This window comes from Hyperolius riggenbachi, chromosome 1 (assembly GCF_040937935.1).
Source record: "Hyperolius riggenbachi isolate aHypRig1 chromosome 1, aHypRig1.pri, whole genome shotgun sequence".
Taxonomy (NCBI): Eukaryota; Metazoa; Chordata; class Amphibia; order Anura; family Hyperoliidae; genus Hyperolius; species Hyperolius riggenbachi.
Window position 1 is genome coordinate 353,356,363 of NC_090646.1, and position 26,441 is coordinate 353,382,803.

At 43.5% G+C, this 26,441-nt stretch overlaps 1 protein-coding gene and 1 long non-coding RNA gene across 3 annotated transcripts in view; one reads left to right on the forward strand and one right to left on the reverse strand.

The window, feature by feature from the left end:
* The window catches only part of USE1 (unconventional SNARE in the ER 1), a 56,410-nt gene that overhangs the window by 16,103 nt on the left and 13,866 nt on the right, over nucleotides 1-26,441 (forward strand). The window contains exons 1-2 of one of the 2 annotated variants that reach the window (XM_068234136.1): nucleotides 12,948-13,075; nucleotides 16,583-16,661. In XM_068234136.1, the coding sequence (XP_068090237.1) occupies nucleotides 12,963-13,075; nucleotides 16,583-16,661 (192 nt within the window). In that variant the 5' untranslated portion in view covers nucleotides 12,948-12,962. Of the gene's footprint in view, nucleotides 1-12,947; nucleotides 13,076-16,582; nucleotides 16,662-26,441 lie in introns of those variants that run through there. The other variant, XM_068234135.1, reaches the window with a different exon arrangement.
* Nucleotides 688-24,790, reverse strand: LOC137513519 (uncharacterized). The gene is made up of 3 exons (XR_011020526.1): nucleotides 24,701-24,790; nucleotides 8,300-8,483; nucleotides 688-904 (listed from the first exon to the last, which is right to left on the reverse strand). It is a non-coding gene; the product is annotated as an uncharacterized lncRNA (long non-coding RNA).

Below are 26,441 nucleotides of genomic sequence, written 5' to 3' on the forward strand. Positions count from 1 at the left end.
AAGCACCATCTTATCTATTTACACCATTTCTGAGCAGATAGTATTGTCTGTTGCACTTTGGAATTCAACCTGCTGCTTCTGTCATCCGACACATCATCCTTAAACACTAGTGTCCCTAGTTCCACTGATAGACATGAATGTCTATTACACTGTCTTCATTGTGTTTCATGGGTTATGTGGTATGATTCAGATTATGACCTTGTCCTCCCCTTTTCCATAACATTTTTCGCCACCATAGGCCGTAATGAGAATTACGGATATAGCGGTGCTCAGTGACTCATTTGGGTAATGGCGATTGCCTGAGCTCAAATTTGCATACAAATTTCAAAGCGCTATAGCAAGCTATTGTTGTCCTATAGGGTGCGCTTTTACCAGGTTTAGGCAAACTTTTAAAAGTCACTATGTTATTTTCTCAGCACACACCCTTCAACTAATTTAATTTCTATATCTTCTTATTCAATACGCCTTGCATCAAATATCGGTAGCACCTCCACCATAAACACCCAGTCGTGAACAGACTCACCGGACGTATTGGCCACTATTAGACTGGCCAACCATGCACTATTCCAGGAAGCCTAGGTTCCTCAGGATCCTGGTGTCAACGCTGCTAATAACGTTTTTTTCTCCTTTGCAAGACCTCAAAGAAAAGCCTCACATAGCGTGATATTGTAACTTTAAAATCACCTTTATTAAAATGTCCACGTTGTTAATTGCACATAGTTTTATTGACGGGCTCTCCCCCATTGCCAGGCAGGGCACGGTGTCGTACTATCCTCCACCCTCGGCTGCCACTGTTCTGCGCTCAAAACGCCGCTCCGGGATCCGTTGTCCTTATCCTGGTACGTCCACCGCCCAATGGATTTCGTTACTGGCTTGTAACTCATCAGGGGTATACCACACATTACTGTAGATATAATATACGTGGTAAATCAAGAATGAAAGAAAAACGTGTTTGCACAATGTGATACATTGCAAGAGTCGAAAATGAGAAGTACACGCAGTGAGTATATACTACATACAATAATCCACATAGGCTACAATAAGGCTCGTTTCACATTGGGGATTAAAGCCAAATGGATCCGGTTTCCGCTTCACTGGATCTGTTAGTCTTGGTTCACACTGGCAAACGGATCTCTGAAAACGGATCTGATCACCGGTCGACCGGATCCGGTTTCACTTCATTGCCACAGCAGCCGAGCGGGTGAGGGAGGCTGCAGCAGCCGAGCAGGTGAGAGAGGGTTAAAACTACCCAGGCTTTCGTCTTCTTCATTGCAGCCGGGCGGTTTCTTCCAGGCTTCTTTCTTCTTCAGCCTTCAATTGTGTCCCCCGTTGCGTCATGTGACTACAACGCTTCCTCCTTCTGGATTGAAGGAGATAGTGTAGTCACATGACGCGGGGCGGGACGCAATTGAAGACGGAAGCCTGGAAGAAACAGCACAGCGGCAATGAAGAAGATGGAAGCCTAGGTAGTTTTTAACCCTCCCTCACCCGCCCACTCAGGTGCACTTTTTAGGCCAGGTTTGTGTCTCCACATCCTCCGCAGACCCCCACCCTCAGTGGATTTTGCCCCTTGGAACGGTCCGTTTATTCACTAGTGTGAAGAAACGTTCTCTCATTGCCCCCAATGCAGGGCTTCATCTTCCGTTTCTGGTCCGCTAGGCTCAGCAGTCCGGAAAAATTGGTGCTGCAGCAAAACTCATGTGGAACAGATCCGTTTGACCAGATGGATGTTAACATTGGATCCGTTCACATCCGTTCCGTTTGCATAGTATCAGTTACGCTTCGGTAACAGACCATTTTTTTACGCAAGTGTGAACCAACCCTAACCGCAAGAGCAATTTGAAGACGTATCAGGAATGAGAAGGAGGAGGACTCTAGGAAATGTACAATGTAGACTGTCCAGATAAGACTGAACCTGGATAGATCAGATTTTAAGTAGGAGATCTGTTCCATGTGGTATATCCAACATATTCTTTCCAGGAGTGCTCGGTGAGGAGGTAAGGACCCTTTCCAGTGTCTGGCAAATATACATTTGGCAGCTGTGCAGAAGAGGGTTGCCAAAATATTTTGATATATGGAAAGCTGGGGGATCTTCCGACCAAACAATGCAGTGTAAGGATCCGGATCAACATGTACAGTACAGACCAAAAGTTTGGACACACCACCTCATTCGAAGAGTTTTCTTAATTTTCATGACTATGAACATTGTAGATTCACACTGAAGGCATCCAAACTATGAATTAACACGTGGAAGTATAGTACATAACCAAAAACTGTGAAACAACTGAAAATGTCATATTCTAGGTTCTTCAAAGTAGCCACCTTTTGTTTTGATTACTGCCCTGCACACTCTTGGCATTTTCTTGATGAGCTTCAAGAGGTAGTCACCTGAAATGGTTTTCACTTCACAGGTGTGCCCTGTCAGGTTTAATAAGTGGGATTTCTTGCCTTATAAATGGGGTTGGGACTCTCAGTTGCGTTTTGGAGAAGTCAGGTGGATACACAGCTATATAGTCCTACTGAATAGACTGTTAGAATTTGTATTATGGCAAGAAAAAAAGCAGCTAAGTAAAGAAAAAAAAACTTTACGAAATAAAGGTCAGTCAGTCTGAAAAATTGGGAAAACTTAGAAAGTGTCCCCAAATGCATTTTCAAAAACCATCAAACGCTACATAGATACTGGCTCAAATGCGGACCGCCCCAGGAAAGGAAGACCAAGAGTCACCTCTGCTGCGGAGGATAAGTTAGTCCGAGTCACAAGCCTCAGAAATCGCAGGTTAACAGCAGCTCAGATTAGAGACCAGGTCAATGCCACACAAAGATTTCTAGCAGCAGACACATCTCTAGAACAACTGTTAAGAGGAGACTATGTGAATCAGGCCTTCATGGTAGAATATCTGCTAGGAAACTACTGCTAAGGACAGGCAACAAGCAGAAGAGACTTGTTTGGGCTAAACACAAGGAATGGACATTAGATCAGTGGAAATCTGTGCTTTGGTCTGATGAGTCCAAATTTTGAGATTTTTTGTTCCAACCACCGTGTCTTTGTGCGACGCAGAAAAGGTGAACGAATGGTCTCTACATGCCTGGTTGCCACCGTGAAGCATGGAGGAGGTGTGGGGGTGCTTTGCTGGTGACACTGTTGGGGATTTATTCAAAATTAAAGGCATACTGAACCAGCATGGCTGCCACAGCACCTTGCAGTGGCATGCTATTCCATCCGGTTTGCTTTTTAGTTGGAACATTTCTTTTTCAACAGGATAATGACCTAAAACACACCTCCAGGCTGTGTAAGGGCTATTTGACCAGGAAGGAGAGTGATGGGGTGCTGCGCCAGGTAACCTGGCCTCCACAGTCACCAGACCTGAACCAAATCGAGATGGTTTGAGGTGAGCTGGACCGCACAGTATAGGCAAAAGGGCCAACAAGTGCTAAGCATCTCTGGGAACTCCTTTAAGACTGTTGGAAGACCATTTCAGGTGACTATCTCTTGAAGCTCATCAAGAGAATGCCAAGAGTGTGCAAAGCAGTAATCAAAGCAAAAGGTGGCTACTTTGAAAAACCTAGACTATGACATTTTCAGTTGTTTCACACTTTTTGGTTATGTACTATACTTCCACATGTGTTAATTCATAGTTTGGACGCCTTCAGTGTGAATCTACAATGCTCATAGTCATGAAAATAAAGAAAACTCTTTTTTAATGAGAAGGTGTGTCCAAATTTTTGGTCTGTACTGTACTTAAAAGGTTAGCATAGGCAAGTATCTTTTGATCTGTCAAAATGTTTTTCAGAGAGGTTACCCTCACCAGTTGCCACAGGCCCCATCCCACCAAAGTTTCCTAGAAATGCAGGCCAGGATTGTGGACCAGTGGTTCCAGCAAGAAATGTGGGGGCAGGAGGCCCATGAAGACATCTACCTTTTCCAGGAGGATAAGGCTAATGTGAATATTGGGGGCAAAGTGTGCTTTTTAAACAATACATTATCCAACTGCTGTCGCTTGGTATTGGTCGGGGCCAGAGGACCATGAACACTGGCTTGCACTCTTGGCCAACAAATTTGCTTGGAATGCAGATATTTGACTCTGAGCTGTCCTTCAAGCTTCTTATAACCTAGTTAAAGTGGATCCGAGATGAACTTTTACTCCTTGCATAATTGTGTTCCTTACATATAGTTTATAGGGCATTCCTCAAGCCAAATACTTGTTTTGTTTTGTTTTAATACTCTAATTTCCTATACACTAATAAAGCCACACCCACAGCTTCTCCAGAGTGCCTTGGCGCTTGCAAGGGATTGTGGGATTTCAGTCTGGGCAGGTGAAAAAGGTGTTACTAGCTATAGATTTCAGAGGCAGAGTTTTCACAATCTGAGAGCTGCAGTGCAGATACAGATCAGTTGCCTGTGTAATGGAGGAGATAAGAGTGGAGTTTTCACAGAATATGCAGATTAGCATGCGTAGACACAGATAAGCTTGCCTGTGTGTGTAATTGTGTAATAGTGACAAGCAGAAAACATGTCTGCTCCCATTGTATCACAGGAAAAATATTAATATACTGTTGAAGCGGTTTGAAGATAGATTTGCTGTGTAAACTATCTAAACTTTAGATAAGATATATAGACAAGTCACTTGTTATATTTAGTTTTTCATCTCGGATCCGCTTTAACTACCTCTTGCCATCTCCCTGCCATATCAAAAATATATCCTGGATATACCAATTCTTTACACAAGTTGCTACTAAATTGCTTGTATGTGCCCTGTGCCCTAATCTCATAGCCTTTCTCAAGTACTGCAAGGTCCTGCTCTGCAGCTCACTATAAAAAAAAAGTCTGGCACCTTTAGGCCCCATTCACACTAGAGCGCTTTTCAGGCTACTGTTGTCTATATCAGCCTTTCTCAACCTTTTTACATTGGAGGAACCCTGCAAATAACTTTTGGATCTCAAGGAACCCCTGCAAACAATTTTTTGGTCTCAAAGGAACCCCTACAGGAGGCATGGTCTTTAAAAGTAGGCTAGGCTGTTAATTTCACTACCTCCTATTACACTGCCACTCATTAAACTGTCTCCTGAGCCCCCAATTTAGTGCTTCTTGTTACAGTACCACCTATTACACTGTGCTCTATTATACTTCCCCCACGATGGGGTAAAATGCCAAGGAACCCCTGCAGAGTGCTCAAGGAACCCTGGCTGAGAAAGCCTGGTCTATATTGTACTTTGTACAATGATACCGATGATGATTGTACTTTTTAGTTTTTAATTTAAGGGTATTTATTTGACCTTGCCGGGATGCTTTTAACCTCAGTGCAAGTAGGCTTACAGCTTTTTTTTAAAGGACACCTGAAGTGAGAGAGATACGACTGCCATATTTATTTGCTTTGAAATTATACTAGTCGCCTGGAAGCCCTGCTGATTACTTCGGCTGCAGTAGTGTCTGAAACATGCATGTGAATAATCCAGTCCCTCTCACTTCAAATGTGCTTTAAGACCTCAGGTTTAGGTAAAGAATAACCTAAACCTGAAGTCAGCTGGATAACATAATGGTAAAGGCTTTTGTCTTATGTAGGGTTTTTAGGGGAACTTCAGCCTTAACAAACATACTGTCATCAAGTTCCATTAGTTATGTTAATTAGAATAGATAGGTAATCTCTTACCCACCCTGTTTTAAAAGAACAGGCAAATGTTTGTGATTCATGGGGGCCGCCATCTTTGTCATGGGGGCAGCCATCTTTTTGGTTGAAAGGAGGTGACAAGGAGCAGGAGACACAGTTCCAACTGTCCTGTGTCCTAATTACCCCTCCCAGCTGCACACACTAGGCTTCAAATGTCAGATTCAAAATGTAAAAGAAAAAAAAATGCACCAAAACAGCAGAACGAGAACAACATCAGAAATCCCATCATGCTTTGCACAGCATCATGGGGAAAAAAGCCCGGCCAGTTTTCTTCTGTGCAGCTAAAAATAAGGCTTGTATAAGAGAAACAAAGTTCTGATGCCGTGAAACTGTTAAAGAAACACCAGGCCTTTTCAGTGCTGCTGAGTCGATTTTGAGTCCGGAGGTTCACTTTAAGCCTTTTGACCAGGGTTAGAATCCCGGCTTAAGCCAGTATGTAAAACAGAAAGTAGTCTTTGGGCAAGGCTTCCTAATGATCCTGGTTGCCATAAGTGGCTACAGCCCTGAAGCACTTTGAGTCCGCCAGCAATAAAGCGCAATATACCGTATTTTTCGGACTATAAGACGCACTTTTTCTCCCCCAAAATTGGGTGGAAAAAGTTGGTGCGTTTTATAGTCCGAATGTACGGACTAGAGTGCAAAGAATGTAGCGGGAGCTTACCGATGCTGCTATATATACGAGTCCCCCATCTCCAGGCATGATTGTATATTGCATCAGAGCGCTATGTCCATCCCTTTCACTGCGTGACCTGGCGGCAGGGGTCACGCATGATGTGGCAGCGAGTGAGGCTGAAGCATGGCTGTGAGAGTGGTGTGCGCAGCCATGTGCACAACGCACATCACCTTGGCTGCAGGGCAGAGAGCTGGCGAGAGATTCTGCAAAAGAGTCAGCAGCAAAGGCGGCAAGAGAGGCTGTGAGTACAGCGGACCTGTCCCGGACCAATCAGCTGCCTGTCACCCTTGGGCCAATCCACGATTGGCTCCAGTTCCTCCACTGCCGCGACACAGACCAACGAGCTTCCTGTAACCTGGGTGCACTACGCCGGCCAATCCTCCAGTGGCTCCAGCTCCTCCACTGCCGACCTGGACCGACGAGCTTCCTGTCACCTGGAGCCAATCCTTCCTGTCACCACGTGGACCAATCCTTCAGCGGCTCCAGTTCGTTCACCGCCGAGATCCAGACCGGCAGACAGCCAAGCTTCCTGTCACCCAGAGCAACCACGTGGACCAATCCTTCAGCTGCTCCAGCACCTTCACCGCCGAGAACCAGAGCAACGAACTTCCTCTCCCCCACTTGCGCACCTCGTGGGCCATCCTGCAGCGGTTCCAGCTCCTCCACCATGAGTGACTGATGTGATGCACTGATGACCGTTTTCCGGCTGCTGCTGCCGGACCGATAAGCTGCCTCTCACCACGTGGGCAGCTTCTGCTGATCCCCGTCTACTGCCGCTGATGAGTCCCTGTACCGATGGGAGACCGAGACTGATCTCCCTGATTGCAGCTTCCCTTCCTTCCAGGACCATTAGGCTACAGCCGGTAATTGCACTGTAATGTACTGTATGTTGGGTCAGTGTAGCTTAGTGTAGTTTGTGGGGACAGTGTAGGTTGAGGTGGGAGTGTAGCTTAGTATAAGTTGTAGGGTCAGTGAAGCTTAGTGTAGGTTGAGGGGGGAGTGTAGCTTAGTGTAAGTTGTGGGGTCAATGTAGCTTAGTGTAGGTTGTGGGGGCAGCAGGAGTTAGTGTAGCTGGACAGTGTAGTTTAGATAGAGACAGCTTGGGGGGGGGGGGGGGGGGGGGGGGGAGGACCATAAGACGCCCCTGAACTAATGACGTAGCAAGTTTTTGTATTTTATTTTTTTTCATGGTTTTTGTCCTCTGAAACTAGGTGCGTCTTATAGTCCAGATCGTCTTATAGTCCGAAAAATACGGTAAATGTTGTTTTATTTATTCTAACAAATCCTTTTCCTTTTTTTTTTTTTTCGTTAAACAAAGGTTCGTTTATTGAAAGTATAAAGCAGGTTACAAATATAGTATCACAATATATTGAGGAAAATGATTACAAGGGGTGTTGAGAGTTTGTACGTAGTATATACATTATGATGAAATGCAACATGGTCTCACAGCACAATCAGTGTATTTATAATAATTAATTTAAAACACTGCGCCACAGTTCAAATAGAAAGGGAAAGTCAATTTGTTCACCAGTCCCTGGGATCGCTGCAGAAAGTCCAGAATGGGATGCAATGATTTAAAAAGGCTGCTGCGCTCTCCGGACCTAAAATAAAATCAAACTCCACATAGGGTAATAACGTTCAGAGTATTCGAAAAGTTCCAATAGCAATGACACTATTATTGACTTCAGTAGAAACCGGTGCATAAACAGAACCTCTGTGCCTGTACTCTCACTCAGTGCCAATCCCCAAGGAAGTATATGCCTAAAGGCTCACCAGATGCTGCCCACCTCCGCTTGCAGGTGGAAACAACGCTTAGATTAGCTGTCAATCAATAGCCTAGAACCGGTGTTGCAAGTCTTCTTTTAATCCAATCAAGTTATCTCAATAAAAAAAATATAAAAAGGTACATAGCGTAATCCTGTACAAATTGCCTCTGGGCGCATATATACATTGCACTTACGCGTCCCGGAGTTTTTTCAGCACATAAAATCCTTGCCGCTGCCCATCCGCTGGGTCTACACTATGAAAGGTATTCCGCTCCTGGTCCCTCCCTCAGCCGCAGGGTCTCTCTCTCGTCCGCGCTTGCTGCTCCCGACCGGCCGGTCCGTTCGCTTCCTGGTGCGCGTAACGACGTCAGATGTTAGCTAAGTTAAGGAAGATTTTATCAAATTTATTGACTTCGTCATTAGTACCGTAATATTTAAAATACATGTTTTGATGTCAAGTGTTACTGGGGAGCCCATTCGATCGTGCAAGAAGTCTACTACCTTTTTCCAGAATCTTACAAGTGGGGGACATTCCCATAACATATGTAAGAAAGAAGGGTTGCATTTGGGGCAGTTTGGGGAGGAGTTAGGGGAGTATTTAACTGCTTGGGATGGCAAAAGGTAGCTTTGGTGGATGATGTTAAGTTGAGTTAATTTGTCTCTTATGCATGGTGAAATAGATTTGGATATTAAAAGACAGTCCTCCCATTCCTCCTCATCTATTTCTAAGTCTAACGCGGTCCATTTATTTCGAGCTGATTCCATTTGTTTATGAGTTTGGGTCTGTAGTAAAAGTGAATAAAGAGTGCCTATTTTGATGTTTGACTGGCCCATCTTTGATGATTTCCAAGATCAGGGAGGTGCCCGTCAGGGGAAGACCAATGCGAAATTGAGCCTTTAGGGCGTGTGATAATTGTGTGTACATAAAATCGAATTTATGTGGTAGCGAGTATGTTTCTTTTAAGAGTGAAAGGGGGACAAGTTGTGAACTCTTGATGATTTGCCCCAGGTAGTTTATCCCTTTGTCTGCCCAGAGCTTAGTGTTTTGCAGTGTAGTTAATTCTGATAGGGAGGGATTATCCCATAATGGGGTATAATATTCCCAAATTTTGGTAGGGAGAATTTTAATTGCTTTTGACCAGATTCTGGCCGCCTGGACCAAGATGGTGTTTTGGGGATTATGGTGGCACAGGGCGTTCTTCAGGAGGGCAAAGGGTAGATTGTGGGTCCTGCTTGTAGCTTCGAATCCTAGCAGTTCTGGTGCGTAAAGAGACGGGTCAATAAACCAGTTGGAAATATGTTCTAATTGTGATGCTATGTAGTATAGTAATGGGATAGGTAATGCTAAGCCGCCTGCTTCAGAGGGACATTGTAAGATGGTATATTTGAGTTTTGCACGTGATTTACCTCATACTATGGAGAGAAAGAATGAGTTACGTTTTTTTGAAGAAGGGCATTGGAATGAATACAGGAGAATTATGTAGAATGTATAAAATTTTAGGAAGAAGGATCTATATATATAATAGAGTAAGTGCCTCAACCTTCAAGCAAGAAGAAGAAGTAGCGCCCTGCCCCCAGGGCCGGTCCAAGCAAGAAGAAGGGGCTGGTCCAAGCAAGAAGAAGAAGTAGTGTCATATCAAACCAAGGGCAAAGAGGGATAATTTGCATATTCAGTAGCAGTGCATTGTGGGTAACCGCAAATGTTCACTTATAGCTGAATTATTGCAGATTTGCTTCTGTTTTAAGAATGAAAATTACACCAAGCTTTGCTTTTTTTAGTAGGAGGGCTTTTTGGTCTCTTTTTTTTATCCTTCTATACATTCTTAGTAGTTTGGGTCACCCTGACCTGCTTGGTTAGTCTGTTGTACTGGTCCAAGCCCTATCTCATACAGCCTTATCAATCCCTGCTATGTACTGATGAGGACCAAATGTCTGAAATAGGCTGGCACTTGTGGGTTTGATATGACTGTGTAAAACTTAAAGCTATAGGCATGCTTGACTAACCATGGGCAAAAAGGAATAATTTGCATATTTAGTAGCAGTGCATTGTGGTAAACACAAATGTTCACTTATAGCTGAATTATTGCAGATTTTCTTCTGTTTTAAGAAGGCAAATTACACCAAGCTTTGATTGTTTTAGTAGAAGGTATTTTTGGTCCCTTTTATCCCCCTATACATTCGAGTGGTTTGGGTCACCCTGAGCTGCTTGGTTACTCTGTTGTACTGGTCCAAGCCCTATTTCATACAGCCATATCAATCCTTGCCATGTACAGATGAGGACCAAAAGTCTGAAACAGGCTGTCACATGTGGGTTTGATATGGTTGTGTAAAATTTAAAGCTATAGGCTTGCTATACACCAGTGGTTCTGGATGCTTGCTTGACTTACTAAGGGTGAAAAGGTAATATTTTCATATTTAGTAGCAGTGCATTGTGGGTAACAACAAATGTTCACTTACAGCTGAATTATTGCATATTTCCTTCTGTTTTAGGAAGGCAAATTACACCAAGCTTTGTATTTTTTAGTAGAAGGTCTTTTTGGTCCCTTTTATCCCCCTATATATTCCGAGTGGTTTGGGTCACCCTGAGCTGCTTGGTTACTCTGTTGTACTGGTCCAAGCCCTATCTCATACAGCCATATCAATCCCTGCCATGTACTGATGAGGACCAAAAGTCTGAAACAGGCTGTCTACATGTGGGTTTGATATGACTGTGTAACATTTAAAGCTATATGCTTGCTTGATTTACCAAGGGGGAAAAGGGGTAATTTGCATGTTTAGTAGCAGTGCATTGTGGATAACCACAAATATTCACTTATAGCTGAATTATTGCAGATTACCTTCTGTTTCACCTTACTAATTTACTAATAGTGGCGGCTGCTACTGTGCTTAAGCAGGAGGGGGAGCGCACATGAGGGACCTGGGTGAGGGTGGGGGGGGGGGGGTTCCTGCTGAACTTAAGCTGGAGGTAGAGCACACATGGGGGACACAGTTGAGGGGGGTCCAACCCCCCTCCCCGCCGCTGTGCCCATTACCCCCTTCCTGCCCTCTTATGCGGCGTATGCTACGCCGCGGGTCGGCTAGTCATTTTTATTAGGTTTATTCTACCAGCTAGAGAGAGTCAAGAGAGGGGCTATATTATCTTGATAGTACAGGGTGGGATTGGCTTGTATGGTCACACCTAAGTATTTAAATGAAGTTGTTATTTTCAGGGGGCATGAAAGGGGGGATGTAGAGACAGTGGGATCATCTATGCCCAGGATTGCTGATTTACAATCCTTTACATTTAGTGCGCAAATAATTGTAACATAGGTTAATATTGCTCACAGAAGCACTGTCAGACTATCTGTATTCAACATTTTTAATAACAAAAATACATTCAGCATGTAACTTTCTATGTTGTGCTTGTAGCTTCATTTGGGCATGCAATGTACGTACACACAACTGACCTATAATAATAATGATATTTATAGTAAGTAGGTACCTATCTTGAGCAAGCGCACTTTGATTTTATTAATGCTGTATTTAGCCTAAAGCAGATAACCAGGAATTTATTTCTCGTAGGCTTGCACAACGGGCCCCAACTTTCCACTTAAAGGGTTACTGAAGCCAGAAAAAGAAAATTAAAGTTAGATACTTACCTTGGTAGAGGATTCCTCTGTCTTCCTATGGTCCTTTGTTCCAGCCCTGTGACCCTTTTTCACATTATTCAACATTAAAGAGAACCTGTAACAAAAAAAGGTTCCCCTCGGGGGTACTCACCTAAGAGGGGGAAGCCTCAGGGTACCAATGAGGCTTCCACCACTCCTGTAGCTGCAGGCAGTCCAGCGCTGGCTCCCCCGAAGAGTCCCGAAATCTCCCTCGACAAGCGCTGATTTATTTACCTCTCCTGGCTCCAGCGGGGGCGCTGTTGCGGCTCTCCGCACAGTGATAGGTGAAAATAGCCGATCTCCGTCGGGTCCGCTTTACTGCGCAGGCGCATGAGACTTGCGCTTGCGCAGTAGAGCGGCCCGACGGAGAGCCGATCCTGCGCTGGAGCCGGGGAGATAAATCTTTACATCGCCGCCGCCGTGGGACCGAGGAGGACGGGAAGCCTCAATGGGATCTGGAGGCTTCCCTCACCCGAGGTGAGTACCACCCAAGGGAGGTTTTCTTTGTTACAGGTTTTCTTTAATGTTTAATATTGCTCATGAACACACTCCCCTTTGCATACGAACTTGAACAGTGCAGGAGCACTCTACGGACCACGCCTGCGCAGTGGCACGGAGCTGCTTGTGCTCATCCTTTTTCTCTATGCACAGGTGTCAACGCTACTGGTGCCTGTGCAGTGTGGCCATGCTGGTAAAAAGAGGGGAGTATGTTTGTGAGGATGAAGAGGATCCTGGCCAGCAGTGGAAGTTCAGGGAAGCCTCTGGAGCGTCTAGAGGCTTTACAGTGAATCTACCAGATTTTTTTTCAGCTTCAGGTTTGATTTAGCTGTCTCCTCCCCCAAAGATAAATAAAGAAGCCCTCATATTCATGAGTAAGGATGAGAAAACTGATTAAAATGTTCAGTGAAAACTATGTCTTCACCAGGACAGCGTTTCACCACAGTACAATTCAGTGTGAGTGGAAATATTCTATGTCTTCTGTGTGAGAGTCCTCTGATAACAATCCTATGTGCATCGCGCCATCTTCCTCCCTTCCAATCTATCTTCCTTTTCCCCTGGTGACAGACTACAGGTAACAATGTAGCTTACATATCTGAGGTCTGAGTCACATAACTGTAATCTGTTACATGGAGATAGTCTGATCGTTTCTCACAGTTTTTGAGTACAGCTGTGCTGTAAGATACAGAGGATACAGCAGCCCGAATTGGAGATGTTGGCCTGGAGAAAATCCATAGCTAGTATGCCAGATGACAAGAAACCCAGTGGTCAACACACCAAATCAGTTCAAAAACAGTTTACCGTTTACTACTTGATGAATAAACAGTAAGGGCCCTTTTACACTTAATGCGTTGGTATGCGTTCGTACGCGTATTTTCCATAACAGTGCATTGTGAAAAAGCTTTAGGTTAAAACGTGTGTAGTGGGAACTGTGCCATAGGAAAACATGAACATTACTTAGAAAATCCGTTTTCTTTCAGTTATAACTGCGAGCACGACAGCAGAGGAATGTGTGCATGAAACACCAAGTTAAAACCTGATAAATCTGGCTTTGCAAATTTGGCCTAATTGGCTTATCACGAGACATTGCTCATGCAAATATGCATTTGCTTTCGCATGCCAAAATATGCAGGGTCTAAGACTAACACCGCAAAGTGGTTGCCCTGCGGGGAAGAGTTTCTTGAACCCACCTCCTAAAATTAACTCCACTAGTATGCTAAATGATGGAGTTCTGCTTGCCTGACTGGTTTGTCCAGGCGAGGTGTTGATCATGGAAGAAAGTAACTGCTGGTCTGTGAGTTTGCTTTTAGTGAGAAATTGAGAAAGTATTAAAGCCTGAGCATCAGCACAGCCAGGAAAATGCACTTTATAGGTTTATCAACATGGCAGCCTCCATATATAATAACAGGTTGGTAATTTCACTAATTCACCTTGAACTTCAGCATGCCTAGAGTCCTGAATCATTGGAAACATAACGTTTATTGATGAGAAAAAAAACTATCCTAACATAATTACTCACTTACAAAAATATGAAAGTTAGATACATACATCAGTAGTGGGCATGGGCGTCTGCACATATGGCAAAAGCGGTCGCCGGCCTCCCCCTGGCCGCCGCTTCCCCCCCCTCTTGCCGTCGCCCCCCTCCTCCTCTAGCCGCGCGTCAGACCTCGATCAGGCGGTGACCAATAGTGCGGGCGCTAGGACCTAGCACACTGCACTGATATGCGGAAGTGACATCACTTCCGCATATAGAGCGTGGTGCGTCTGTGCGCCCGCTCTTATTGGTCGGGTCGCCCACTGATCGAGGTCTGACATGCTGCTGGCTGAAAGGTGGGTGCGGCGGCGGCGGCTAGAGGGGGGCTCCTGTCACTCACTACCATTGGGGGTCCCTGTCACTCACTACCATTGGGGGTCCCTGTCACTCACTATCTAAATGGGGGTCCCTGTCACTCACTACCATTGGGGGTCCCTGTCACTCACTATCTAAACGGGGGTCCCTGTCACTCACTACTTAAATGAGGGTCCCTGTCACTCACTACTTAAATGGGGGTCCCTGTCACTACCATTGGGGGTCCCTGTCACTCACTACTTGGGGGTCCCTGTCACTACCGAACTTGGGGTCCCTGTCACTCACTACCTAAATGGGGGGTCCCTGTCACTCACTACCTAAATGGGGGGTCCCTGTCACTCACTACCTAAATGGGGGTCCCTTTCACTCACTACCTAAATGGGGGTCCCTGTCACTTCCTAACCTGGGGGACGCCTGTCACTTTCTAACCTGGGGGGCTCCTGGCGCTACCTAAACTGGGGGACACCTGTCACTACCTAAACTATCCAGGCCAGCCAGCCCAGTATCACTGTCAAGAAGGCCACAGCATCACCACCAGTCAGGCCAGCATTTTTCAACTAGCCAAGCACAGCCCAGCATCACCGTCAGCCAGGTCACAGCATCACCGCCAGCTAACCCAGCCACAGCATCACTGCCAGCCAGCCCGGCCACAGCATCACCGCAAGGCCTTTCAGCCGACACATCATCCTTAATCCAGCCAAAAACAGTATTGCCAGGCACAGCAGCCAGCAGAGGAGAATTGAGAAGCCAGGTAAGAGGTGTCTACCATATTAAGGGGGCATTCTGCCTATTTATGTGAAATGCTGTCTATTTATGTGCCTCATGACGGCTGAATTTGTGTTGGTGGGGGCCTCCTGATTTGTTGGGGGCCTCATGATTGCTGAATTTGTCTTGTTGGGGGCCTCATGATTTGTTGGGGGCCTCATGATTTTTTGGAGGCCTCATGATTGCTGAATTTGTCTTGTTGGGGGTCACATGATTGCTAACTGCGAGACTATGGAAAAAGCTGAATCATCATCATATGAGACAATAGCATTAAACCTACTTTTTTAGCTTTTTAAAACCTAAAATAAAACTGGGAGGTACTAAAGAGGAATACATTTTTCAGGAGTAGGATGGATGAAATTATTGTTTATCTTCACAGTTTATTTTATTATTTATTAACTTGGATTTTCCATAATGTTCATGTATGAGTTAAACGTTTCTATTTACTTTAAATTGCTGTTGCCACTTTGCGATAGATAAGTGACTTTTGGGTCGCAGTTTGGGCACTCGGCCTCCAAAAGGTTCGCCACCACTGTCCTAATCTAATGTCCCACATTGCTAAATTCATGTAAATTTGTCTTCACCCGTGGCCACACCCATTTTTGGTCTATGACCACACCCATTTTTCGGCACGTAACTGCACTTCCTCCCGAAGATCTTTGGCGCCAGACGCCCATGGTAGTGGGAAGCCTCTGGATAGACTGTTCTGGTGCATGGTCCTCGGGTTGAATAGGTTTCTTCTGGCCGCCGGAGTGGCCGTAAATGAGCACATTGACACTAGGAATGCGTGAGTAATGTCTGTGCATGCTTAGTAGAGGAAAGCGCTTGTGCAGGGAGGAAAAAACCTGTGCATGACTGTTTGCTCTTACTGAGCATCCGCAGACTGTACTTGAGCATGCCCAGTATGGATGCGCTTGTCCACAGCCGCTCTCATGGACAGAAGATGAAAAGGTACCCAATGCTGCAACAGTGGCTGGAAAAGCCTGAACTGTCCTGAGGCATTCCACTGCTGAAGTATGGAACTTTTTCTTAGTGGGGAGTGGGTTACACTTCAGGATTGCTTTAAATTTAGGTAATCAAACAATCTTGTTGCTGGTTAATTAACCAACTGTTAGTGAATAATAATGGCAGTAATAATGGCAGTATTTGTATAGCACCTTTCTCCTGTCGGACTCAAAGTGCTTAGCTCAACAAATGCTGGCTTTGATGGGCTCAATGTTTTTCTCTCCCTTGATAAGTGAAAAATTATAGTACCTCTTCAGACATCGCATACATAAACTTGGATCAAAAGGTTATCGGGATAGAGCACGCACATGCAAACACAGACGTAGTTTTGTGTTGCAGCTAATGTGGCTACAGAGGTCTGTGAGGAAGTGCTGTTTGAATCATTTCTGTTCTGATGATTTCTTAGAACAGGATTTCCCATTGTCTGTTTATTCTCATGAAAGAAATGTGTCATGGTTACTAGGATGTTGTCTTGTCGCAGAGTCAGAAAGCATGTTTGCCAGAACGGAAGTGTGCTTATTCATGCCAACAAGTTTTTTTTTTTTTCCTCACTGATGGCTTTGTTTTGCTTGACTTTTGTGTCCAGAGGAGCTGAACCTGGAAGTGTGCTATCAGACCTGTTGGTGCCGACAAAGTAGCCAGACCTATAATTAAATTAATGTGCAGCAGTACCATTTATTTAGTGTTTAAAATAGTCTCTTTTGTCTTGACAGAAAGCCCGCTCCTGAACTACTGATCGAGTATTCTAGGAAAGTGGACTTCCTCAAGGGCCTGCTAGAGGCTGAAAAGTTGGTAAGACTTCAAATTAACAAGGAAACATATTTAATATAAACAGAAAATTCAGACCTTTACTTACCTTTTGACCACCAAAAGCGGGTTGCCTTAATCATCAGGACTGACTGGACTTTACATGCACTATGTATACCCCAGTGACGATATTTTTTTTTTTGGGGGGGGGGGGGTTGTTCTCCACTCATTGCTACCGGAAAAATGAACTGCTCCCCTTTTATTCATAGGAGCATATTTGCGGGATCTGCTGCAGTAAGCAGACTGCACTTCTGTGCAGTCCACGATAATCCCAGGCCAGGCAGATGCATTCCCGCATATAACCTTTGAGGGAGCGCATCTGCCCCAGGCTCCAGCCGGATCACTGCGGACCATCAGAGCGGACATTATACTGGCCGCATGAGATCCGGAAGTCAAGTGGGGACACAGGTTAATAGTTGTTATCAGGAGAGATATACATTGTCAGATAATAGTCACTGCTCTGCAGTTGCCAAACACCTTTTTTTGTGGCTATAATGCATATCTGTGCAGCAAAAAGTAGTTCTAGTATGGCACAGTAGCAGCATTAACAAATTCATTGGCTAATGTTAGCAACAGCTATGCTTCAGAAACACGCTGCAGCTACAATGTGGTTTATATGCCATAGTTCAGACAGGAAGTTAGTTACAGTTGTATTCTAGCGGTATTGATTTGATGCTCCCATTACATCCTTGTGCTGATTGTGTTAAGGTGGCCACTGACGATACAATTTGCTGAACGATCGTTCGAGTATTCGGATAAACGATCAGAAATGATTGTCTAGGAACACTAACAGACTAAAATCTCTCAATACACTAAGCATTATCACATTCGGTAATGCTGAACACAGCTGATTTTACCGAACACCTTCCCAAATTACAATTCACTAAACCTATTTCTGCAAAGAAAATTAGAATCACCGACTAGTGAGTTAACCTCCTGAGCGGTGTAACGCCCCCAGGATTAATTAATTTGCTGCAAAACCTTTAGCTAGCACTAGGCTAGCTAGTACAAGTGTCCGGCACCCCCCGATATAGCCAGTTTATACATTACCCAGCCTGGCTCCAGCGATCGGCGCAGCCTCCCCGGTCTTCACTGTGGGGAGGATCGCACATGACGTCGCCGATGTCCTGACGTCATGCGCAATCCTCCCCATAGAGAGACCGGAGCTGTGCAGGAAGGCTGTGCGATCGCTGGGTCCAGGCTGCGTAATGTATAAACGTGGGGATCGGGGGGGGGGGGGGGAACGCAGGCGATCGGGGGGTGACGGACACTTGTACTAGCTAGTCTAGTGCTTGCTAAAGGTTTTGCAGCCATTGCAGCAAATGAAGTAATCCTGGGGGACTCCTGAGGACAGAGAGCGGTATGCCCGACACAGTGTCGGGCATACTGCTAAGGATGTTAAATTACCAACTTACCGTGCGGTAATTGCCTCAAGAAATGTCAATAAATTACAATTTACAAACATTTGCGCATTCGGTAAATGGAGCAAAAGTGTTTGATATTTTTCTCCAGCTCTGACCAGCCGATAACTCACTCTCTCCCTTCTCTCTCTGTGTGGTAACATTGACAGACAGCTAATAGAGAGAGTCAGGCAAACAGGGTGATCCACACAGCCATGCTTCTCAAGCTGATTTGACCTGACATGGTGGAAGGCAGGTCTTCACTGTATTTTTATGAGGCTTTTCTGCATCCCTTTAGATGTTAAAATCTGTATTGTGGCATACAGAAGAGCTCCCCTGGTGGCTGCAGCACATTTAAAGGGATGATGGGGATGCACTGGACAGAAAACCCTGATTCATACACACAGCTTCCTGCGTTAACCTGCTCCACAGCTGGTAAGTGACACTTACCAAGCAGGGCTTGGTAAATTGAGGCATTTTTGTTAGATTTCTGCCTCATGCGGAAAATTGTGAATTTGGAAAAAAAAAAGTGTAAAATACCGAATTCGGTATTTTACCAACCAAAATGATTTTAACAAACTGCCTTTTGTGTATTGAGGCCAAAATGTGCACAGTTTGGTTTCAGTCCTGTCAGTTTGCATCAGTTTTACTTAACGGAAATTTGCATATTCAGTAGTGGTACATTGTGGGTAACCACAAATGTTCACTTCTATCTTAATTATTGCAAGTTTCCTTCTGTTTTAAGAAAGCAAATTTCACCAAACTTAATGGAAATGGAACTGTACCTATTGTATGTGTGAACTTAGCCATAGAAAACTAATACAAAACTGATGAAAGGATAGGACTAGAACAGAACTGTACACATTTTATGTGTGAATACAGCCTTAGTCACATGATCATGCAGTGGGAGGGTAACTGCTGAGAAACCACGTCTCCACACTGACTTTTAGCCTAACATGGACCATGGCTTTACACTGGTTGGTCCAGAGGCTGCTCAGAGCCTTGTAGAGCCCATCGTTCTAGCTCAAGATGCTTCTTCATTTTCTGGCCATGGATAATGGCATTCGGACTGGGTATGAATGAGTATGTTCTGCACATCCCCGGTGGAATGAAGCCGCTCATGCATGGCTTTTCACGCAGACAATTCCCCCTTATTTTTTCAGATGTCGTTAACTGCTAACTTCAGAATTAATGGGAGCAGTTCGCAGTCCTTTTACCGATGCTGCGCATGTTTATTTACCACCGTTTGTGTGATCAGCTCCTTTACACGTCCCTGATCCCACCGTCCTTTCCAGACGCTACATGCAGTTTTTGTTGTTGTTGTTTTTTTACAAAAAGCCACGATGGGAAGACGCTGTGTGAACCGGGTCTTAGTCCCGCATACTCAGCCCAAGTGCCCTGATTCACAGCCAGGAGCTCGGCAAGAAGAACCTATTTGACAAACTTTTGTCGAATAGGTTTATAGGGATCTTGCATGGGAAAAGGTGGGCTGTAGAAGGAGGCTTTCCACTTCTGAGGCAAGGAGTACACTCACCTGCATGCACAAAGTTACCTTGCTTGTAATTCATGCTGGATACAAAACAGAAGCAAAGCAACTTGCATTCAGAGTATGCAGTTTAGTGTAGTGAACAGTTTATACACTGAGGAGACCAAGTATCTTTCAGTTTTTTACCTGACAGGAATGGAACTGTACGCATGGCTCAGCCTAGGAGGGCTACACCTCAAGAGGTGCACATTTTGGACAGAGGAGAAAACTGGTTAGCAAGAGGAATGGAAGAGGCTACCTATGTCAGAGAGAGAACCTGAGACTTAAAATAAAAAGTCAAATAACCATACACAGGTCATACTTACCTCCTGTGTAGTCTACTCCTCAGTCTTTCTCCTCTCCTGCGTCCCATTTGTCTACTGTGATCAATGGAATTCTCCGTCCTCCATTTTAAAAATAGCCATTACCCCCTAACAGCTTCCTGGTCAGCACACTGTTAAACTGTAATATCACCTAATTGAGTCATAGGGAAACATGGACATTACCTTGCACACTCAGTTGTAACTGACAGCTGCTGATTATATAACTGACAGCAACTTATATATTTCAGTTCTGACAAAATATTGTCAGAACTGGAAGGGATCACTGTAAGAAGAAAATGGTGGGCTTCTGAGAGGAACTGATGATGAGGTTAGTATGTAATATTCATTTGCAGCTACAGCATATGTTTATTTTAAATAATTTTACTCGCTTCAGGTTTCCTTTAAGCGGGGAATGATGCCACCAACATTATTTATTATCAAAATATAATGCTGTTTTATCATGTTTGCCTGTATATTACACACCATCAGCCAGGAGCTTTAACTGTAAACAGTTGTCAGTTAATTACATTGCTGGCTGAATTACCGTACACACTTGGAACATAAATTGATTTGAGTATAATCCAAGCACTACCATTTTTTTCATGAGGATCTCTACTTCCCCACGGTGTTTCCATTGGCATGCTAGTTTCTACCTCTCCAGCAACCACTCGCATTCCCTGGGCCGTACCATTGCAGTTATCCCCCTACAGTGTACTAAAGTACAGAGAGCATTGGAATGTAGTGCCCATACCAAATCCCTGCTCCCCCACCCACCGCCATACGCATCCCCTGTATAGATCCAATGCAGTGGATCACCTTACCCCTCCCCCTCCCCAACACACACAGCAGAGTACAATGCAGCAGCATATGCTGGAGCTACCTATCCTGTATTCCACTACTGTTTCTGCTGCTGTCTTTATACATGCCCATCTTTCTCTTAGGTTGTGGTTGCTGTGTCTTCTGGGTCTTTCAACTGCCAACATGTTACAGCCTCTTACAGGTTCCGCTCTACATTGCCAGTATGAAGCTGTGGAAAGCAGAATCAAGAGTGAGGCTGGAGGACTTTGACACCAGAAAGAGTCAGAAGACACAGTGGTTGGGGACCCAACAAGAGACAGAAATGTGGACAGCAAGGGACACAGTAATGGGTTACAGAAGAGCTAACGTTTGCCTTCCCTCTCCACTGCGATCTGCTGAATAGTACTATGAAAGGATTGGGGAATCTAATGGCTGAACCAGTTGGGAGAGGCAGTTAAGGTGTTTCGCTGCACACTCTTTACTTTTAGCTATTATCACACTATTACTAGCAGAATGCCAGTGGCCGTGGGACTAAAGAGGAGAAAGCACACTCTACTTTGCATCCTGCATTAAAGGGAACCTTAACTGAGAGGGAAATGGATGCTTCCTTTTAAACAATATCGGTTGCTTGGCAGACCAGCTGATGTCTTTGGCTGCAGTAGTGGCTGAATCACACACCTGAAACAAGCATACAGCTAATCCAGTCTGACTTCAGTCAGAGCACCTGATCTGCATGCTTGTTGAGGGGCTGTGGCTAAAAGTATTGGAGACACAGGATCAGCAGGAGAGTCAGGCAACTGGTATTATTTTAAATGGAAAAAAGATTTTTTTATATGCGGCAATTTTTGGCAAAAAAAAAAAAGCTCTGTTAATATCCGAATATGTAGGGAAAGTGAATTACCAGTATTTTCAAATGCCTAAGGATACTACTGATTACATCTGATGTTGCTCTGCAGCAATGATGCAACATCTTCTTCTATATAAAAGGGTGCCCACTTGAAGCCACCTTATTTTTCTTTGGATATACCATGATCTGCATACATGAGAAACCTCACAGAAATATGCCTTTGGCTTTAAGAGGACCCCAAAGTTTCCAATTCTTGATCAGAGTTTTGACTGTATTGATTCACATTTTTAGATCTTTGGATCGCTGTTCATATCCCTTTTTTGAGTTATTAAGTTAAACTACCTTTGCTTGTAGTTCATGTGACTGTTCTTTTGCATTCCCTTTTACCATAACCAGCAAAATCAGTGCAGTACTTAATGAAATGCTCAAGGATGACTATAGAGCTAAGAAATCCTTTGGATATTTACATAGAGATGCTAATTCCAATGAATCGAGGCACTGGTGTGGATCTTCATTGTCATCTCAGTCTATGTGCATCAGCTTGAATCAGCAGCACATATACAGTATTTAATAGTATATAACTTATGAACAGTGTAATCTGTGTGCTTTAGGTTACATTATGGTTGCTTAATGATTATTGTGTGATCATGAATAGCGTCACCAAACAAAAGTGCTAAATGAAAGAATGGCATTTTGCAGGATCAGTCATATTTTCCAAAGATGAATATTACATATTCTGCTTCTAATCATTACGGTATATAGAGCTTTATGTTTTAACGGGGCTGGTGTTTTCTGACCCTGGGCAAGCATGGCTTCCAAATATATGACAGACTGAAGACCGTATTCATCTCACCCTAATAACAACAACAAGTATGACTTGTCTCCTGCAGGCTCACTTTCTTCTGTTTTCTTGGCGGTTAAGGTCAGTCAGTCATGCTCCAAATAAATCAATGCCAAGATGTAACCAGTCGTGTTTGAAGCTTGTTTACTTAGTTGCAACAATCATTAACATGTATTACTATGGAAAAATATAATACATCACTAAAATTCTGCTACAGAGTGACTGTTAACAATTCAAAAGATCCATTTGCAGTGGGCAGTCTGTGCATATGTGGGTATGGGACAATGAATCATAGTCTCCAACCCAATAACCAAATACTAGTCTGTACCACTGCCATGAACACAACCAGTTAATGATAACTATATTACATGAAAAAGATATGGTCTCACGTGTAATCATACAAATAAATGCTTTTATTATATCAAAAAGTGGGAGAAGTTAAAAAATAGGAACAGTTAAAAACTGGGGAAGGAATGTTGCGGAGTCATAACAGCAATATACATGGCCAGCCAAAAAATGAACACACTCCACTCACTCCATGCACACCATAAATCCCCCCATGCAACCTATTAGAGCTCAGCGCTGTGATAACCTTCAGTAAATAATAATAAAGTAAGTAAAGTCCAGTGATCACTCATAAATCTTCAATGTTAGTGGATCATAAGCAACTATACATCATCCAAGCGAAAAGTTCATGTAGCAGAAAGCAGCTTTTTGCAGGTTAGGGCACAAGCATATATCATGCATAGCAAGGTAAAGTGGCATAGATCTCACCAGTACAGAGTGACTGTTCCCACATTTTATCATGGCAAAACATTTTTAATAAACTCAAAATACTTGATAAATAGTAATAACGTATATTTTGCATACACCTAAAGTAAAAGAAGAGTGATTTTAAAGTGGGATCATAAAAGCTAAAGTGGTGTTAATACAACGTGTGTATTATGCCATACGGTCTTGGCTGCTTTATTAGTGTTTGGGAAGGGTCTCTGTCTGCTATATCTGGTTGCTTGCGAGTTTGTGAACCCTTTCACATTTTCTATTTTTGTATGATTGTGTTCTAAAATAACATCTGATTTTCAAAGATGTCCCTAAAGTAGATGGGGGGAAAAAAACAAATTAAACATTATATCCGGCCATGTATTTGTTGAAAAAAAAACAACCCAATAACGTGTGTGTCAAAAGCAAGTGAATCATGATCTCCTTGTACAGCAGTAACTGCAACTAAACATTTGCTGTCCCTGTTGTGCATATCCATTCATGGGAAATTTAGTCCATACAGAATATCTTCTGCTTTTGGTGGGTCTCCCCACATAAACTACTCCCCATTTCCACAACATTTCATTTGGATTAAAGAACAACTATCAAAGAAACTGTTTTTCTGTAAACCCCACATACCTATAGAGCTTTTAGCCAACAACACTAAAATGCTTTTCAGAGGTCTCTCATCACAGCCTGTGTGAAAAGAAAGCCTCGTTTACCAGATGCTTAAAAACAAGAAGAGAATCGAGAGCCCAATATGGTTCAGTATCGTCAGGTAAAATTAAAAGTTCTATACAATTTTATGTATATATACTCACAAACACAGGTTACCCATAGGCAACCACTTTAAATGCAGGTGGGGAGCATTAGGACCTGACCCCACTCAGGTTAAGAAGTCGCTCTCCTTAGATAGTAAATGGGGATGCACCCCTCCACCCAGGGTGGACTAGAAGATCAGCAAAAACTCGGTATACAGAGGCGTCAGCGTAGAGTAAAACGTTTTAAAAGCTGTTTAAAAGCAGAGGGGGATGTTAAGGTAGACTCACCTCCCTCTTACAAAAAAAGAAAACTCGATAAAACAGAATTGACAGATAATTTATTCAACTCCACAAATGCAACGCGTTTCGCGGGCATGACCCCGCTTCCTCATGCAAAAATGGGAGCACAACTGGAATAAAAACAAAATATACACAAAAATAACTACCCACAGAATTGCAACAATTGGCGCAGCAGATAATTCGTAAAGAACACATAAAATAATTGCTACATAAAGCATTGCTAAAAAAACATTTTCCGCCCACATAAACACAAGGCCATGCAAACAAGCTTAGATGTCAGAAATCAAATAGCTAAGGCTTAATGCTCACAGATTAGAGGGTTCATATTGTATGTCTCAACATGTAACCGTTACATGGTAGAGCTGGGTATAGGCCACGGTCTATTCCCAATCCCAGACAGCATACAGAGCTTTATATGGACAGAAAACGGATTAATATAAACTGCAAGCATAAAGTATAAGATAACTTACCTCAGTGGGCCAAGCAATAGGTTTGAGCGCCTCTGTGTCAGTATGAAGTGAGGCTTGCTTTAAATAGGAAGAGAGGTTAAACTGACAGGACTGATGTCCAACCAGGAAGTGTTTGATAACAGGAAGTATTTGGTAACAGGAGGTGTGACTAACTTTGCACAGGAAGTGAGTCTTTCCAGTGGGATAGTTACGGAATTCCCAGCAGTGGCTGGGATATGGGATAACCAGCAGTGGCTGGATAGTGTAATGGTCAAGGGCTCTGCCTCTGACACAGGCGACCCAGGTTCAAAACCCAGCTCCGTCAGTTCAGCAAGCCAGCACATAATTCAGTAGTATGGGTACTTTAGACGATTCATGTAACTTCTAGCAATGGATGTTCGTATAAAGATGTCACTGGGTGTGCACATGTATACATATGGATTCAGGTGTAAAATGGTAAAAATGATAATATATAACAGTATGAGTGTTTTTTTAAAAACCATATAAACATGCCAACAGTATATAGTAAAAGTATACATGAGTAGAGCATAAAAGGCCGCCAATGATAAAAATGCTAACACACTGTTATTATAAAATGTGGGCAATGATAATATAAATAAAAAAATATAATAAATAAAAAAATATATATATTATATAATCATATAGACGTATAAAAGTAACATATATAAATATTGAAATTAATAATAAAAGGGGTCAAGCGTAAGAAAGATATAAAAGAGAGGACTATTAAAAGCATAAAAAAGGTTTGGAGTATAGATGGAGCTATTTAGCTATAATTTAAACATTTGGGAGGTGGGATCAAAATACTTTTTATAAGACCTCATTTAGCCCTGTTGGTGTTAGGGTTTTGAGGATTTGTATCCACATCATCTCCCTATGCCGCAAAGTCTCAAAAACGTTAGTGGTGTTGGGGGGTAGAGATTCAGTCAGAGTGATAGTGAATAGGTGTGGGTTGTTTTGGTGATGGGTGCCAAAGTGCCGGGAAACACTGTGGAGTGCATAATTATTAATGATGTTCCTTTTGTGTTGCCCAATTCTGGTTCTGGTGGTTTGGGTGGTCCGTCCGACATATTGCAGTTTGCAGGGGCATGATATTAGGTATATTACATTTTTGGTTTCACAGGTGATGTTTTGTTTGATCGTGTAATGAGTGTTGGTGGTAAATGATTGAAAGGAATCTGTTTGGGTTATAAAGGAACAGGCCTGGCAGCGGGACTTTTGACAAGCCCGTGATCCTAGGAGTAGTGAGTTGGTGTGGTGGCTTGTTTCACTGGGTTGGATCATTTTAAGTCTGCTAGGGGCTAATATGTTCCGGAGGTTGGGAGCCCTCCGAAAGGTGTGTTGGAATTTTGGTAACGTGTTGAGTAGATAAGGATCCTGCTGTAGGATTTCCCACCTTGACTTAAGGATGGTTCTGATAGCACTATGTTGCATACTTGTTTACCAGATGTTTTGTAGCAGTTTTGTGTCAGCATCAGGGGAGAGGGGGAGGCAGAGTTAACCTGTAACCTGTCTTTAAACTGTTTACTTTACACTGCGAGGCAGAGAGAGACAGACAGGAACACAGAGCTTCAGCTGATTATTTACACACATTCGAAGCTATATTTCTGATTTATATCATTCTGAACAGATTCCAGTCCCAGTATTAGAGCAAGTGAGGATTGTTTTTGTATGCTGGATGTGCTGGGCATAGTCCTCCATAGTAATGCCCACAGTGGAACTGTTTTCTGAAAATGTAATT